The sequence below is a fragment of the Pipra filicauda genome, unplaced genomic scaffold (genome assembly GCF_003945595.2).
Source record: "Pipra filicauda isolate LSUMZ 115617 unplaced genomic scaffold, ASM394559v2 scaffold199_size1391877_pilon, whole genome shotgun sequence".
Lineage (NCBI taxonomy): Eukaryota > Metazoa > Chordata > Aves > Passeriformes > Pipridae > Pipra > Pipra filicauda.
Genome location: NW_024104308.1, coordinates 377292 through 391593, shown reverse-complemented (window position 1 = coordinate 391593; position 14302 = coordinate 377292). Strand labels below are relative to the sequence as shown.

Here is a 14302-nt window from a genome sequence, read left to right as displayed (position 1 = left end):
CTACATTCCTGTGGTATTCCTGTCATGCTGGTTAATTTAGAATAGATGAAGAGACTGGGTAGAGGCAACGTGTATGTTCAGATGTTTTTACAAGTAGCTTTAAAGCTTGGGAAGCACAAGCTTGTATTGTTGGTGAGACATGATTAGGAGCTGTGTTTACACTTTATGCTTATTTAACTATTAGAAGAAAGTTGTGCTTATTCAGCATTTTAATTAGAAACCAAATACTTTTCTTATAAGCATTTAACTTCTCAACAACAGGACATAATACAGTGTACTGTCCTTACAGCCTGTTTAATTGTAAATAAGATGATAGGTGCAGATGGAATCAATACAAGGTACATTCCTGCAAGGGAGTTACTGTCAAGTGTGCTTGGTTTTGAACTCGCACACCCTAATGGCTTGTAAGTACTAATCACCAGGTTCTGGCTGCATGATGAGGGCAATAGAAAGGCAGGTACTCTGCATCATTGAGAGGAGTCAGCTGTCCTGAACTACCCTGTTTTTACTACAGGGTAAGGACATGCTAAAACTTGTCTTTACCTGTGTATTGACATCATTATTTAAGTAGGGTACAAGTAGACCTATTTAAAAATACAGTTGAATTTTGAAAGTACTGAAGCCTTTCATCTTAATTCAAGTATTTAATTCCCGTGCATCAGGTACTTCACTGATTTCTCCCTTTCTTGCCCGCTTGATGTGGACAGTCTTCCTTCACAGCTCTCAAATCTAGTTTGTTACTTCTTGATACAAATGTTAAGTGTTTTTTTAAAAACAGAGCTTCATTTACAGTTCTCTAAACCATTTGACAATGAGCAACATCACTTGTGTTACAATAAACAAAAATCTCGATGTTAAAAGTTTACAGGATAATATTCTTAAAGTTCCTGTTATACATAAGTCTGTGAGACCTGATGAGATGCATCCCGAGTCCTGAGGGAAGTGGCTGATGTAGTTGTGGCCTTGAATACCTGAAGAGAGCCTACAAGAAAGATGGAGAGGAAATTTTTACACTACAGGACATGTAGTGACAGGACAAGAGGTAATGGCTTCAGACTGGAAGAGAGTAGGAAGAAATTCCTTACTATGAGGCTGGTGAGACACTGGCATGGGTTGCCCAGAGAAGCTGTGGATTCCCCATCCCTGGAAGTGTTCAAGGCCGGGTTAGATGGGGGTCTGAGCAACTGAGTCTAGTGAAAGGTGTCCCTGCCCATGGCAGGGGATTTGGAATGAGATGGTCTTTAAGGTCCCTTCCAACCCAAACCATTCTATGGTTTTTATGCACACATCATAGTCTAGTGAAATCTAAACCCATGACATGCAACATACCATAAGCATTCTATAAACTGTGTGTGTGTGACAAAGGAATTCACTGATTTGTTGGCCAAGCCCAGTACAGTCTTTGTTGATTTTTCTGTGCAGTGTACATAAGATTCAGAGATGTAAAGGACTGTCCTAAAGTTAAATGGACTGAAATATGGTCATTTGGGGAGACACTAGAGCATTTCTGAAAAGAAAGAGGTGCTTGGGATATCCTCATGTCCTGCAATATGTCTTGCTCTTACCAAACATCTCTACTGCTGTGCCAGAATTGATACAGCTGGTGGAGTTTGGTAGGGACAGTACCTGCTATTTCAGAATAATAATACAGGCAAGCATGCAAGAAAGCGTTTTTTAGGGAGGGCACAGAGCTGGTCACTGTGGCAGTGTTAAATGCAGAAGGAATTGTGTGGGGTGCTGGTGCAGAAGGTGTGGGCTGAAGGAAGCATGTCTGCTCTGGGACTCAGTTGTGTCTGGTATCCTTTGCAAGCTTTAGAATTTGCTATTGTGGTGTCACAGAGAGAAGGGGAGAGATAAGAGAGGCATCTCCTACAGGGAATTTGAAATTATTTCCATAACATCAACGAATAGGGAGGAATGACACGAGAAGTTGTGTAGGAGTTGAATTACCCATTGAGCATTAGGGTGTACTGTAAGCCTGACTGACAATGTATGAAGTGTTATCTGCCTTTATATTTTCTTAATGATGTTTTCAGATGATCTTTTGCAAGTCTACTACTATATGGAGGGCAAAAGAATGTGAGGGAATTGCCAGAAAGTAAGTAACAGTTCAGAATGATCAGTATTCTTCAGTATTGGTTTTTTTCTTTCAGCAGTAGGATAGCAGCTGCAGGGATGAACAGACATTTCTGGTAAAATCATAGTTAATCTGTTAACTTACTTGGGACTCTTGAGATTTTAGAATACAGTCTTTTAGACTACTTGGATTTTTGTAGAAGGTAAAGAAACTCCATAATAAAAGTTTTGAAGGCTTGAGACCTTAGTTCAGAAAGTGCTGTTCTCTACTGCTGCTCCCCATAGAAGGTTCTGGCTGTCCTTACAAGTAGTGGAAATTACATAATTGAACTATTTGTGCTGCTGCATCAGGCCAGGCACTGTAAGAGAGAAAATACTAGGCCATAAGTCTGCTTTGTGTACACTTGATAAAGAGTTATTTAAAGGTATTGAAAGCTTCTGCCAACTATTCTTAAGAGACTGGGGGGAGGGTTCTGTATTTCCTGAAGATCTGTATCAAAATGCAGTTGAGCCTGAAGTTATACACTGGATTTCATCCTTGCAACTATAAGAAGACCTTACATAGATTATGAAGCTGCTAATTTATTTTCAAGTAAGTCTTTATATGGACAGTCCTATTTAAACTGACTTCCCTTGCCAATTTACTGTATAGCTGCAAATATTGTCACAGAAATCACTACAAGCTTCACTAATTCATAGTAACATTCTGCTGATAAAAATCTTTGAGACTGAGATTTTCCTAAGGCTTTGGAAGAGTAGCAGCTGTTTCTCTGAAGGGCTGTCTTCTCTTGTAGAAGAGTGTGGATATCCAGGTTTTTTTACTTCAAATCATTTATTCTACCGTAGTGGTTTGACTCTGCATCTTTGCATAGCTAAGATGTTATGTGTATTATAGTAGTTTTCCTGTAACGTTGTATTCATGGCCTATACAAGGAATGTTTTGAGCACTTATTAACTAGCACTTATTACAGCTGTTGTAAGAAATAATTTGGGTGGGTTTTGTAACAACTAAAAGAATAGCTTCCCGAACCTCTCTGCAGCTTAAAATAAACCTTGGGGGATGTCACTGAGAAGAGATACTCTTAAAGTAGTTTTGTTGTACAGCACCCATTCCTGACTTTAAAACACTTTTCCAGAAAGCCACATAACATTCTGTATGGAGCAGAGGTGGCACTGCTGTTGAGTGTTCAGGTGTCTGCTTGGAAGCAATTCATCACTGCTACCTGCTGGCAAGAACCCCCTTTTGCTCCCAGTTGGTGCGTGATTTGACACTGGCTGGCCCCGTAGCATTAGTGTGATGCATTTGTGCAATCACAAAGGCACACTGCCTCTGTGTTGTTTGAAAAAAGTGTTGTAAAATTAATGTCCCTGGTTATCTGTGCTTATAAGCTAATCATGCTTTGGTAAATTTTACCTTTGTGGGTGATCTACCAAATAATGTTTTCGATGTTATTACATACTGGCCAAAGAAGTGAAAGCAACCATGTCATGTGTGTTTCTCTTGTTCTGGGAGATTCTGCATACTCTTCACAAGTATGTCTGCTGAAGTTTTTAATGCATATTTATGTTTTGGCTAAAAACTACATAGATTGGATGTTAACAGAGCACACATTTGGGAGACCAAAGGGTAAATGATGGTCATGATCAGAAAGAATGAGGCAGCTAAACAGTGCTTATAACTGCATATTATGTTTTCAAAAAGTCAAAAGGAGAGGCCTTGCTCAGGTCTGCAGAGTGGGTGTTTGAAGACTTCAGAAAGCTTTGAACAACCTACAGATACATGTGTTGCCTAGATTCAGGAACAAGGTGAATATTGTTGGGATAAGCTTCCAGAGATTCTTGAGAAGAGACCATTGTGTTTGTGTGATGTGCCATGCTCTGTCTCTGGTTTGCTCATCTAAGTTTATGGAGTATATACAGTAGTGTGGCAGACAGACTTCCTTGTTATGCTGGTTTGGCCTAATAACTGCATAAAACTTTAACAGAATGAAGTCTCTCAGGTGGTTGCACGTGATGTTGGTGCAGTTTGTGGCTGCTTGCTGTGTGCATTTTATTTTCCTCTTTGAATTCTCTGTGCTGAAATTCGCACTCACCCAAGCATAAGTGCAGATCTGTAAATGTGAGAATACATTCTGTTGGGTTACAACGAGGGCAGAATATATTCTTCATGTTATGTCAAAAGTCAATTCCTGCATTTTGTTAACTCTGGAATAATTTTTTTTATGTTCCCATGGGTTTCTCCTTTACATGAGTTTAAAGCTTGAGCACTGTAGTATATTTCTGCTGCATAAAATCAAAATATGAAACTGGATGCTCTTTTTTTATTAGCAGGAGTAGTAGTGGCAAAGAAGCATAAAGTCTGAAGTTGAGACAGATGAATCAAATGAGCAAATACATTTGTATAAACAAAGATGACTTTTTTTTCTCATTGCTGGAGAGTATGGACTGTCAGTGTAAGAATCTGGTCTTTACCAGTGATGGTTGTTTGCTGTAAATTTATGCTGCCTCAGCTTGTCTCCTAAATGTCATCATGGCCAATTTTCCACCTGTACTTGTTCCTGTTTGTAATATTGACTGCTACTACCCAGTATTCTGAAATTACTTGTGATAGTAAAGTTAACATTACTTTAAACACTATAACATAGGAGATAAAACCTTTGAAGAGTTGTAAAAAAATACTTTTAACATTTGAGATTTCAGGAATTCCTTTGAAATTTAATACCTATGTTTATTTTGTTCTTCGTGGTTTTAGTCTCATTTTTCTTACATGTGTGAAGTCGTATTTTTCCATAGAAAAGTTCATAGAGGAGCAAGGAAATTTGTGCTGAAGCTAAGTTTGTTAAGATTTAAATGCTGCAGGAGAAACTGACTGGAGTTTATGGCAATCTATTATTTTTTTTGCTTCAGGTGCGAGAAGATGTGTTAAACTCCTTGAATAACAACTTTCTACAAACACTAAACCAAGCGTGGAACGATCATCAAACAGCAATGGTGATGATTAGAGACATTCTGATGTATATGGTGGGTATTCTGCTATTTCACACATTTAGCTGTGCAGTAAATTGTCTTTTGACAAATCCAAACAAATAAAATGGAGAGATAAAAAGCAAGGCTTGCTTACCACTCCTTTTCCCAAGACTGTTCTCTGTCCCTTGTTTTGAATTTCCCATGCAATACTCTTGTATGCACAGGTGTTTGACCAAATGTAATTGGTTTCTTCTTTTAGATTATCTCATTATCACTTGAAAAATTAATCTGAAAAATGGTTGAACTTTGCAATTCTTAAAAGCTAAGCTGGTCAGACCCATTCTGAAAAATGGTTGAACTTTGCAATTCTTAAAAGCTAAGCTGGTCAGACCCATTCTGGCAGGTTATAGATGTGGCTTGCATGTTGTAGTTCATGTAGCAGTGTTTTCTTTCTGTGGAAAGCATGATGGTGTAAAGTCTCCTCAGGCTTCCAATGTAGTTGTTCTTTAAGGTTAAGGATTTGAAGAGGATAACTTTGGTACAGTGTGTGTCCTTGAATGTTAAATTCCAACTGGATCCTTTCCTGTTCATACAGAGCTTGGGTACAAGATTGTGGTGTACATAGATGAGAATGTGATCTCTGGTTGCAGGCTTGCAATTTCTTACCTACATTAAACAGAAAAGGCTTTTTTTTTGGAGAGGAGGCCTAACATTTTTGTCTCTGGATTGTGTTATGCTTTAGGTAGTTGGTATGTATTTAAATTCCCATAATGGTAGGCATGCTCTAGGATGCAGGAGAGTATTTTTGCTTAACTTCTAACCAAAGGCTTTGACTTGACAAAGAAGAGAAAAACTTGTTGAGATGCTGCAGTTTTTTATATAAAATAATTTTTTACCAAAATATCATACTAAAGATAGTACTTTATGCAGTATTAGACAGTGAAGGACAGACAATGATGGCAATTTTTTGGTAAAAAATGGTAATTAACTGGAATTGTTCTCTATCTGCTGAAAAACTGGAGTTAAGATCTCATCTTGTAGCTGCTAAAGATCTCACCCTATGACATTGACCATGTTTGTATTAGCTGTGAAGTCCCCTTTGGTTATTAAGCTGCTAAAAATTAAAGAATTTTGAGTAATTAATAACGTGGTTATTTTTTTAATGCATTTAGTAGCCTTCATGTTGAGGGTTGGTTTTGTTTTATTTCAGTTGGGAAAAGACCAAAATCTAGAGGGCTGGATAAAATGCCTTCAAGTGACACTGAACGACTTGTGTATTTTTATCTTGCCAAAAGGAAGATGGAGAGATTATTTTCAAGACGTACTGTCTTTGCTGTGAGAAATCCTGGAATCTCTAATCTGTTTGTGAAGGACAAATACAAATCAATTGCTGCAAGATGCAACTAGGCAAATTCAAGAATAGTTAAGGATTACATTAATCTACGAAAGCTAGTGGTGAATTTTTAGAAATGTTAGAAGATGGAATCCAGAGCTTTCCAGGGGAGTAGCTGTTGTGTTTTAACCAAATATTATATATTATTTCAGTACAGAAGGTGCTGAATACTCCAAGGTAATGGGTAATGCAATGTTATCTCCTACTCTTAAAATCAGTAAATTTTTGATCCTTCAAAGAGTGGCAGAGAAAATTTGCTTATCAACTTTTCCTGTTTCATTGTGTTGACCAATATATTAAGGACCAAAGGGCTCCCTCTTTGAGGAAGGGATACATACTGCAGTTACCACTTCTGGGGGAAAAGGAGAGCTGTTTACCAGTTTACCAAGTATTTTTTGCACTCAGAATGCAATGCCTTGGCTTTGGTTTAAAGCTCGTGAGTGCTGTTCAAACATCCAGACAGCCTTTTCTTTTCCACCAAAATTTTGGGGGATGGAAACCTGCAGCATTCCTACGAGTGCAAAAATCAACTTCCATTGATTTTTTTTCCTTGTATCAAAGTAAGACACAAAGAAACAGAAAAAACATATCTAAAATAAAATATATTTAGAGTATAATAGTAAAAATACAACAAAATTTTCTTCCAAAATGCTTATATAAACTTGTCAAGCTTTAGGAGTGCTGATGTCTGTTTGTTAAACCTCTGTAACGTAACATGGGGTTATAATAGAACTGTCTAATGCAAAGAGCTGATGCAATGGGCAGACTCCCTTCTTTTCTTTGACTTGGAGGGGCATAAGACAAATTGTCAATCAAAAATACATGCTTTGATTACAAATTAAAGTATAAGCTATAGTTCAAAATAGGATTATTTTTGAAGATTTGCAGTTTCATCTTTGTCAGTGGGATGTCATCTTGAGTCAAACACAATTCGCTTCATTCAAAAGAGACTTTAGAGCAGGAAACTTCCAGCCTTGAGTATGTGTTCGTCCCAAAAGTTTGGAATTTTGGAAATTAGTTTTGTGGCTGCTAGTGCCACAAAATCATACAGTGATGGAACACCTGTGAAAGATGAGACCTGACTGCTCTTCAAAGAAACAATTTTCAAGAACTTCATAAAATAAGGAATGATTTGTTCTTTATGATGTTGAGTCTGAGTGACACGTAGGATTATAGTGATATGCTGATGTCAGAAGTTGTTTGTACCTTTTTATTCAAGCACAGCTACTATAACTGACATGAAAAATATTTTATCTATGAAAACCAAACAGTGTATAACTCAGTCACCAGGCACTGTTAATTGATATGCTTGTGTTATACCAGAAGTATATGCAATTATCATATGTTTGTAAGTAAAGCATAACCCAATCCTTCTCTTATTTTGTAGGCCATCTCAATTACCCATCAGTTTCAGGAAATGTACCTATTGCCCAACAGACCATGTGACATCAGTGAAAGTAAAACATTTAACATCCTCTTCAATTCTGGTCTTACTCTCTTAAATTCTTACCTCAGCCTAGTGATTGTACATCTTAAACTGAACTCTAACTGTTTTAATGCCACATTTGTTTTCCAGCTTTGTTTCACCCATTGGCTGTCATATGATTTAAGTCTAAACAAACACCTCTCCAACACACCTTAATCTCTTTCCCCTATTTAATTTTGCTACTTTTGAAATAAAAATAAATTCAAATAGACCTTTTTTAGAAAGACATGAGTTTTGCACATTGGGGTTTCTGCATTATGATACTTAATGACTAGAATACTTGCTGTTTGAGGTTTATGGCAGGATTTCATTGTATGTGCAGAACCTCTTCCACAAGCACTGAATTACCTTGTCTCTTGTGATACTCTCTGGTGAAAGTCTGTTGGTTTCAGGTCTGTTGTAGGTGTAGTGTGAGGTTTTGTAACCTTTTGCATAGTAAAGATTTGTCGTGACTTTATTGAGACATTCCAGTTTGCATGACTGAATTTCAAGTTTATGCAGTTCCAGTGTATGTTGTAGGATACAGCACTAGCTCTCTTCCTTTTGCTTTGCATGTTTAGGCTACAATAATCAGTGCCAGAGTAGATGTAATACTCTCCATAATTTCATGGCACTGTCTGCAGTGAGCAGTGAGGCACCAAAGCACCAAAGTCATGTTCTAAGTAGCATCTTTGCTGAGTCAGGCACGTACATGTTGAAGCAGTGAAGTGATGCACTACAGTTGGGCATAGCTGAAATTCAGCCTCACGGCAGCAGTGTCCACAGTGGGTTTATTTAACTGCTGTATGTTATGGTAGCAGTGGAGGTGCAGTTGTTTGGTCTTCAAGCAACACTGAGTGTGAGAATTCTTAGAATGTGTAATGTGTTAAACTGGATTCTGTGGTGTTCCTTCTCTATTACTTGTACTTGCTAAATTTAAAGCAATTTCAGGTATGTGAGTGCAGCAGTCACACCCCTGGCTGTGTTATAGGCATATGGGCAGTGCCAGTTACACACCATCAGAAATGAACAATTGCTCCTGCAAATACAGCTGTGTATTTTTCAGGGGGCAGAGAATTCCCTTCTCATCCGTACTGTGCACAAAGATGGTGTCTTTTTTTTTAAGCCAGCACTGACAGATTGGATATGTGAGTTTTAACCTCAGGGCATGTGTCTCTTACTGTCCATACCTTACACACAAGGTAAAAGGGAGAAATTGTTGTTTTTATTTCCAGAACTAGCATCAAAGACACTTACTATATATACAAAGTCAAGGGTGTCTGAAGGCTGCACCATCCAGGTAGTGTGCAGAGATGGGCAAAACGTGGCTGGTGATATTTTGCAGTAGGTAACTTTAGTTCAGATCAGAATTCTGCAGTATAAGCAGGACTGTAGTTTATGAATAATTACTGTCTGAAACTCCACCCTTGTCTTCTAAAAGTTACTCTTACCTTTAATAACCTGCTGCTTCTCCCTGTGGGAGCTGATTGCTGTGCAGTAGTGTGTGTAGCCTCATCAGTCAAACCTGTTCCCCACTGGGGCTTTCTCTCTATGATTACTTTTTTTGGATTGGGAGAGCTTCCAGTAAACAGTAAATGTGATCTGTTACCAAGGGTGAGCAAATCAGCAGTATCAGAAATGTTAATGTTGCTGCTCTGGTTTGGGTATTGTAGAGTGGTCTGGCTTACTACAGAGGCGTGCTGATACACTGAGAGGAGTTTCTAGTGCAGTTACTATTTTGTGATGGCACTGTTTAGCACTGCCACAACAGAAGCTATGCAGATGAGTCATGGCTTTAATCCTTTTAGATACCCTGCTGCCTGTGCTTTAGAGGCCTGAATATTTTTGGGGAATGATATATTCTTTTCTCCTCAAGTCACATAGTATATTAGATGTTACTTTTTAATTTACTCTTTCATCTCTCTGAAAATATATTTTAAGCTTGTCTTACTTGAGAATCCCATTTACTTCTGTTCTTGATGCAAGTGTATAAATAAGGAAGTGAAATAAACAACCTTGTTTGTAAATAATGAAAAATGAAGTACATATTCCAAAGACCCAGACCACCCTGTATCACTAAACTAACTTCATGAGACCAACTAGTAAACATTTTGCTTTGAGGCAGAATTAGGCTTCCTTCACGAGCCACAGAGAAGGCATATCTGACCTGTTCCCAGCTTGTTTTTTTTCATTTAAATGAGCTGCTGCCTGTCTGAAGGGAGAGAGTGGGAAATCATTCATTAATAGCAGAACCCAGTGTTTTGCTTTCCTCTGGTCACCAAGTGGCAATCTGGCACATAATTAATATATAAAAACTTCACCACGTAAGTTCAGCTGCTAAACTGTGTGCTGTCTTTTCCTTCTGATTTTTTGTAATTGTGGAATTTATATAAACTTGTGATTTTGTAATCTGTTTTCCATAGTCTGAAGCATAACATTTGTTCTTTTAATGTTTTCATTTTCTAGGTGTTTGAGTAGCTTTACTCTTCGATACTGAGTGTGACAAAGCTCTTAAGATAGTTGACAGAACCAGTGGAGAAGCTGATCTTTATACGCAATTTCAAACATTGACCTTCATCCTTTACAGAATTTGATTTTTTTATTATTATGTTGTTATAGCTATGTACATCCTCAGAAAACCATATCCCACTCAGATGTATGAGTGGGTACAAAACTCTTTAACTTTTTCTAATATAATTATTGCTCATCTCAGAAAAAAGTTGTAAAAGCTCACCATTTTTCTACTCTTAATGTTATTTTGAAGGGCCTTACCTGGTACAGCACTAGTGACTATTAAGCAAATACATGCATTTTCTGTCTGCTAGTAACTTTATTAATAGCCTTCCTTTTCTAGAGAATTGAGGAGTTGGGAGAGAGGAATAGGAAAGGGGAGACAAATTTCTGGAGCCCTTCTGTGGATGGCAATAAGAAACTCAGGTTCTGCTCAGCAGTGTCTCAGTCAACTCCATAGCATGGATTTGGGCTATGAGGTCTTGGAATGCTGATCTGAGGATCAGTGTCAGTTTGTAAATATAGGTGGATAAAAAAGTAGATAGTTGAGGAACTTGATCATTCCTATAGACTGAGATTATGTAGGGAGATGGAATTTAAACCCATATTGAAACAAAAAAATATTCTTCTTTTGCCATTCTTTTCTTTTTTGAGTGTTTGTGTATGTGTGCAATTATAATGAAAAATAACATTTCCTCAAGTTGAATGAAAGTGAATTTTTTTTCATGGGAGGGAAGGGTGTCAACAGAAGTCCTTCTGTACAATTTTGCAGTACCAATCCATAAAGATTGCGATTGCAACTCTTCTCATTTTGGCTTTACTTTTTCTTCTGTTCATCTAATGATGCTCTTTCAGGAGATGTCACTGAATATTGCATTTTGGTTGCCTAAAAGGAGAGGTAGGAAGATGCATGGGGAGGTGGGGAAAAATTTTAGGAAAATGAATTAAGATCAGAAAGGGGTGGATAGAAGGGATTTGAGTAGGTAAGTAAGACCTCTTTCAGATTGTGCTCTGAATTTTGTCAGTAGTTGGAGGTTCCTCTGCACCCAGACTAAAAAGTGTCAAGGCTGTAGATTTGTTCTGCCATGCTTTAGCAGTAGACTTCCAGTGTAAATGAAGTTTTGGAAAACGGGGGACTGGTTTTGAATTTTGAGGGTATTCATAATTTTTTTCTACGAAGAAAGGCACTGTACAGAAATAATCGATCTCTTTTATTTTTGAATAGCACAGATGCACTGAATTTACAGTTTTATTGCTGTGTGTGCCTTTGTAGGACCGTGTGTATGTGCAACAAAATAATGTGGAGAACGTCTACAATTTGGGCTTGATTATTTTTCGAGATCAAGTGGTTCGCTACGGCTGCATTAGGGATCACCTGCGGCAAACTCTGCTGGATATGATTGCAAGAGAAAGGAAAGGAGAAGTTGTAGACAGGTAAGATGTTTGTAAGTGACTGTCTTTAGTTATAAATAATGAATGAGTCAAGAACATACACAAACAATTAATTAGGCTTAAGGCTGCAGAATTCAGATTTCTCCATAATCTGAAATATTTCTCGTACGTTAAGTTTTAGCATAGTGGTAAATGGGGAAGCTTGTTAATACATTTTTTTAATATTTATCACGTGGTTTTTATTTAAACTTTTATTAAATGTCTCCATTACCACAATGTGCTGGAGTGTTTAGTTATAAAGCAAAGTTTTGACAATTCTCTGCCTCTTGTTTGCTATCGTGTGTTTTCTCTGTACTGAGAGGTTGTTTAATTTTTTTGTGCCTATTTATTTATTTTTTTATTACATTTCCTCTTTTAATTCCAATTCCTTTTCCTTTCGATCCATTTGTTTCTTGGTAGGTGAGTTGCATCTCTCTAAGCTTTTAAATCTGTTTCACAGCTTCTCTGGCAAGTTTAGATGTGGAGTTTTGTGCCACACGCTGCAGATACTGCAGCTGAAGGGACTTCAAATTTGCAAGTTTTCTTGTGCTTCTCCAGTTTCAGAACAGCTGTTGGGTGTGGGGATGTGTAAAATCCTTGCTACTTTGGCTGCAGTTCTGTGACTGAGATTGCCCAACATGCAATTTATGAAGAGAAAGAATACTCCCTGGCTACAGCTGTGTATTGTCCCCTACTGCCAGGAAGTGGAATTTTTTTTCTGGATGCAGTTCCTTTGTTTTCATTAACTTGCTGATACATTTTTATTTTGGTGGGGTTTATTTTGTGTTTGGCTGGGGGGGTGTTTTGGTTTTTATTAAACAGCCAACCAACAGAAAATACTTAAACTTTGCACAGCAAATTCCATGTGTGCAATTATTTTAAATTGCTCAGTTCTGACCTACACATGCAGTTTTCTTTGAAGTAGTATTTTGGTTTATTTTCTTGTATATTGAAACATACTCTTAAGTCTTGCAAGCTAGTAGAACTTGAGACCTGCTTCCCTATCACTGCATTTAAAATATTTAATAAACATTATCAGCTCTTTAGTTTTGAACAAAACCAAACAATGTTGCTGGTATAATTTTCTTGAAAATGTGTCATGTATCAAAACAGATTTAGAATGGACTTTCTATTACTATATTTTATTTAATATCATGTTACAAGTTGTTATTCTGCTGTGTACTCTGTTTTACAAGCCTGTTGATTTCTCAAGTTGTTAACAACTTACTTTTTGGCAGAGGCGCAATAAGAAATGCTTGCCAGATGTTAATGATTCTAGGTCTTGAAGGAAGGTCAGTCTATGAAGAAGACTTTGAGGCTCCATTTTTGGAGATGTCTGCAGAATTTTTTCAGGTATGGCAGTGTTCTAATCTCGTGTTTGGAATGTTGTTGTAACTCCCTGGAATTGTGAGAATTGATGGTGCTTTAAATACTTGTTGCTTATTTGATGAGTATGTCCATATCCATTAAATTAAATAAGAAAAATAAGGACTAACTTTGCGGGGGAAAAGTAACACAGATTCTAGAGAATTAGCATAATTTGAATGTAGTTTTGAGCTGTGGGTGCCAATAACATGTGAAGTAATCATTATGCTAATCTTGTGCCTGCTGCTTTAGGCTATTTCATGCAACTGAGTCTACCCCTGCATTGCCCCCACAGACTTTTTGAAGTACCAGTAACATGAAAGGTTCAAACTATTTCAGGCTGGGAAACCTGTCAAACTGCCTTGGAGGAAGCTTTTTCCTTCATAGTATCTACATTTGTGAGCTATTTTTTGTAAAAAAATGAACTGAGTCAAGGAATTAAGTGTAAGCAAGTGGCTCTCCAGTTGTTGATCAGCCACCAAATAATACATTTTAAATATTCCCTGAGGGGTTTTTGTGAGATACTTTGAGGAGGAAAGCCAGTTGATTGCTTTTTGAGTGTAATCATGTTCATCTTGCTGGAAATTGTTATAAATTTTAAGAGCATGTTAAAAGATATCTAGATGAGATAATTTGTCAGTCTCCCAATTCTTATCCAAGATCAACTGACTGACTGTTGTATGCTCTGATCTCCTAACTTTTTTGAAAAGCTGAATCATATGTTGTATAACTATTTAAATGTCATTGTGTACTGGTTTTCTTTGATGCTACATAAATTTAAGAAAACTCATTGCTTTCATTTAAGTTCCATTTCTTAGCTCTGCCTTAAAAATAAAAAAAATAAAACATCTTTTCACCAAAAGACTATGCTGACCAGTATGGATAAAAACAGCTTGACATGAAATAATGTGCTTAGCATTGTCACTAATGAGAATGATGACAACTGACATAAACTGGTATTTGAAAGGAATTTTTGCCTCTTCTCTCTCCCCATCGTTCTGTTTTCTTTGGACCTGTGGCTAAAACTCTGGTTGGTAACTGGAAACTAGGCTGGCTTAGGATGAAAAATATAGACCTTGTTTATATTGCATGTA

The 14302-nt window shown here is 37.3% G+C and overlaps 1 protein-coding gene across 2 annotated transcripts in view; it reads left to right on the top strand.

The window, feature by feature from the left end:
* Nucleotides 1-14302, top strand: part of CUL3 (cullin 3) — a 59189-nt gene that overhangs the window by 24730 nt on the left and 20157 nt on the right. For both annotated transcript variants that reach the window (XM_039380558.1, XM_027751226.2), the window contains exons 3-5: nt 4984-5097; nt 11686-11846; nt 13082-13196. In XM_039380558.1, coding sequence (XP_039236492.1) covers nt 4984-5097; nt 11686-11846; nt 13082-13196 — 390 coding nt within the window. The remainder of the gene's footprint in view (nt 1-4983; nt 5098-11685; nt 11847-13081; nt 13197-14302) is intronic.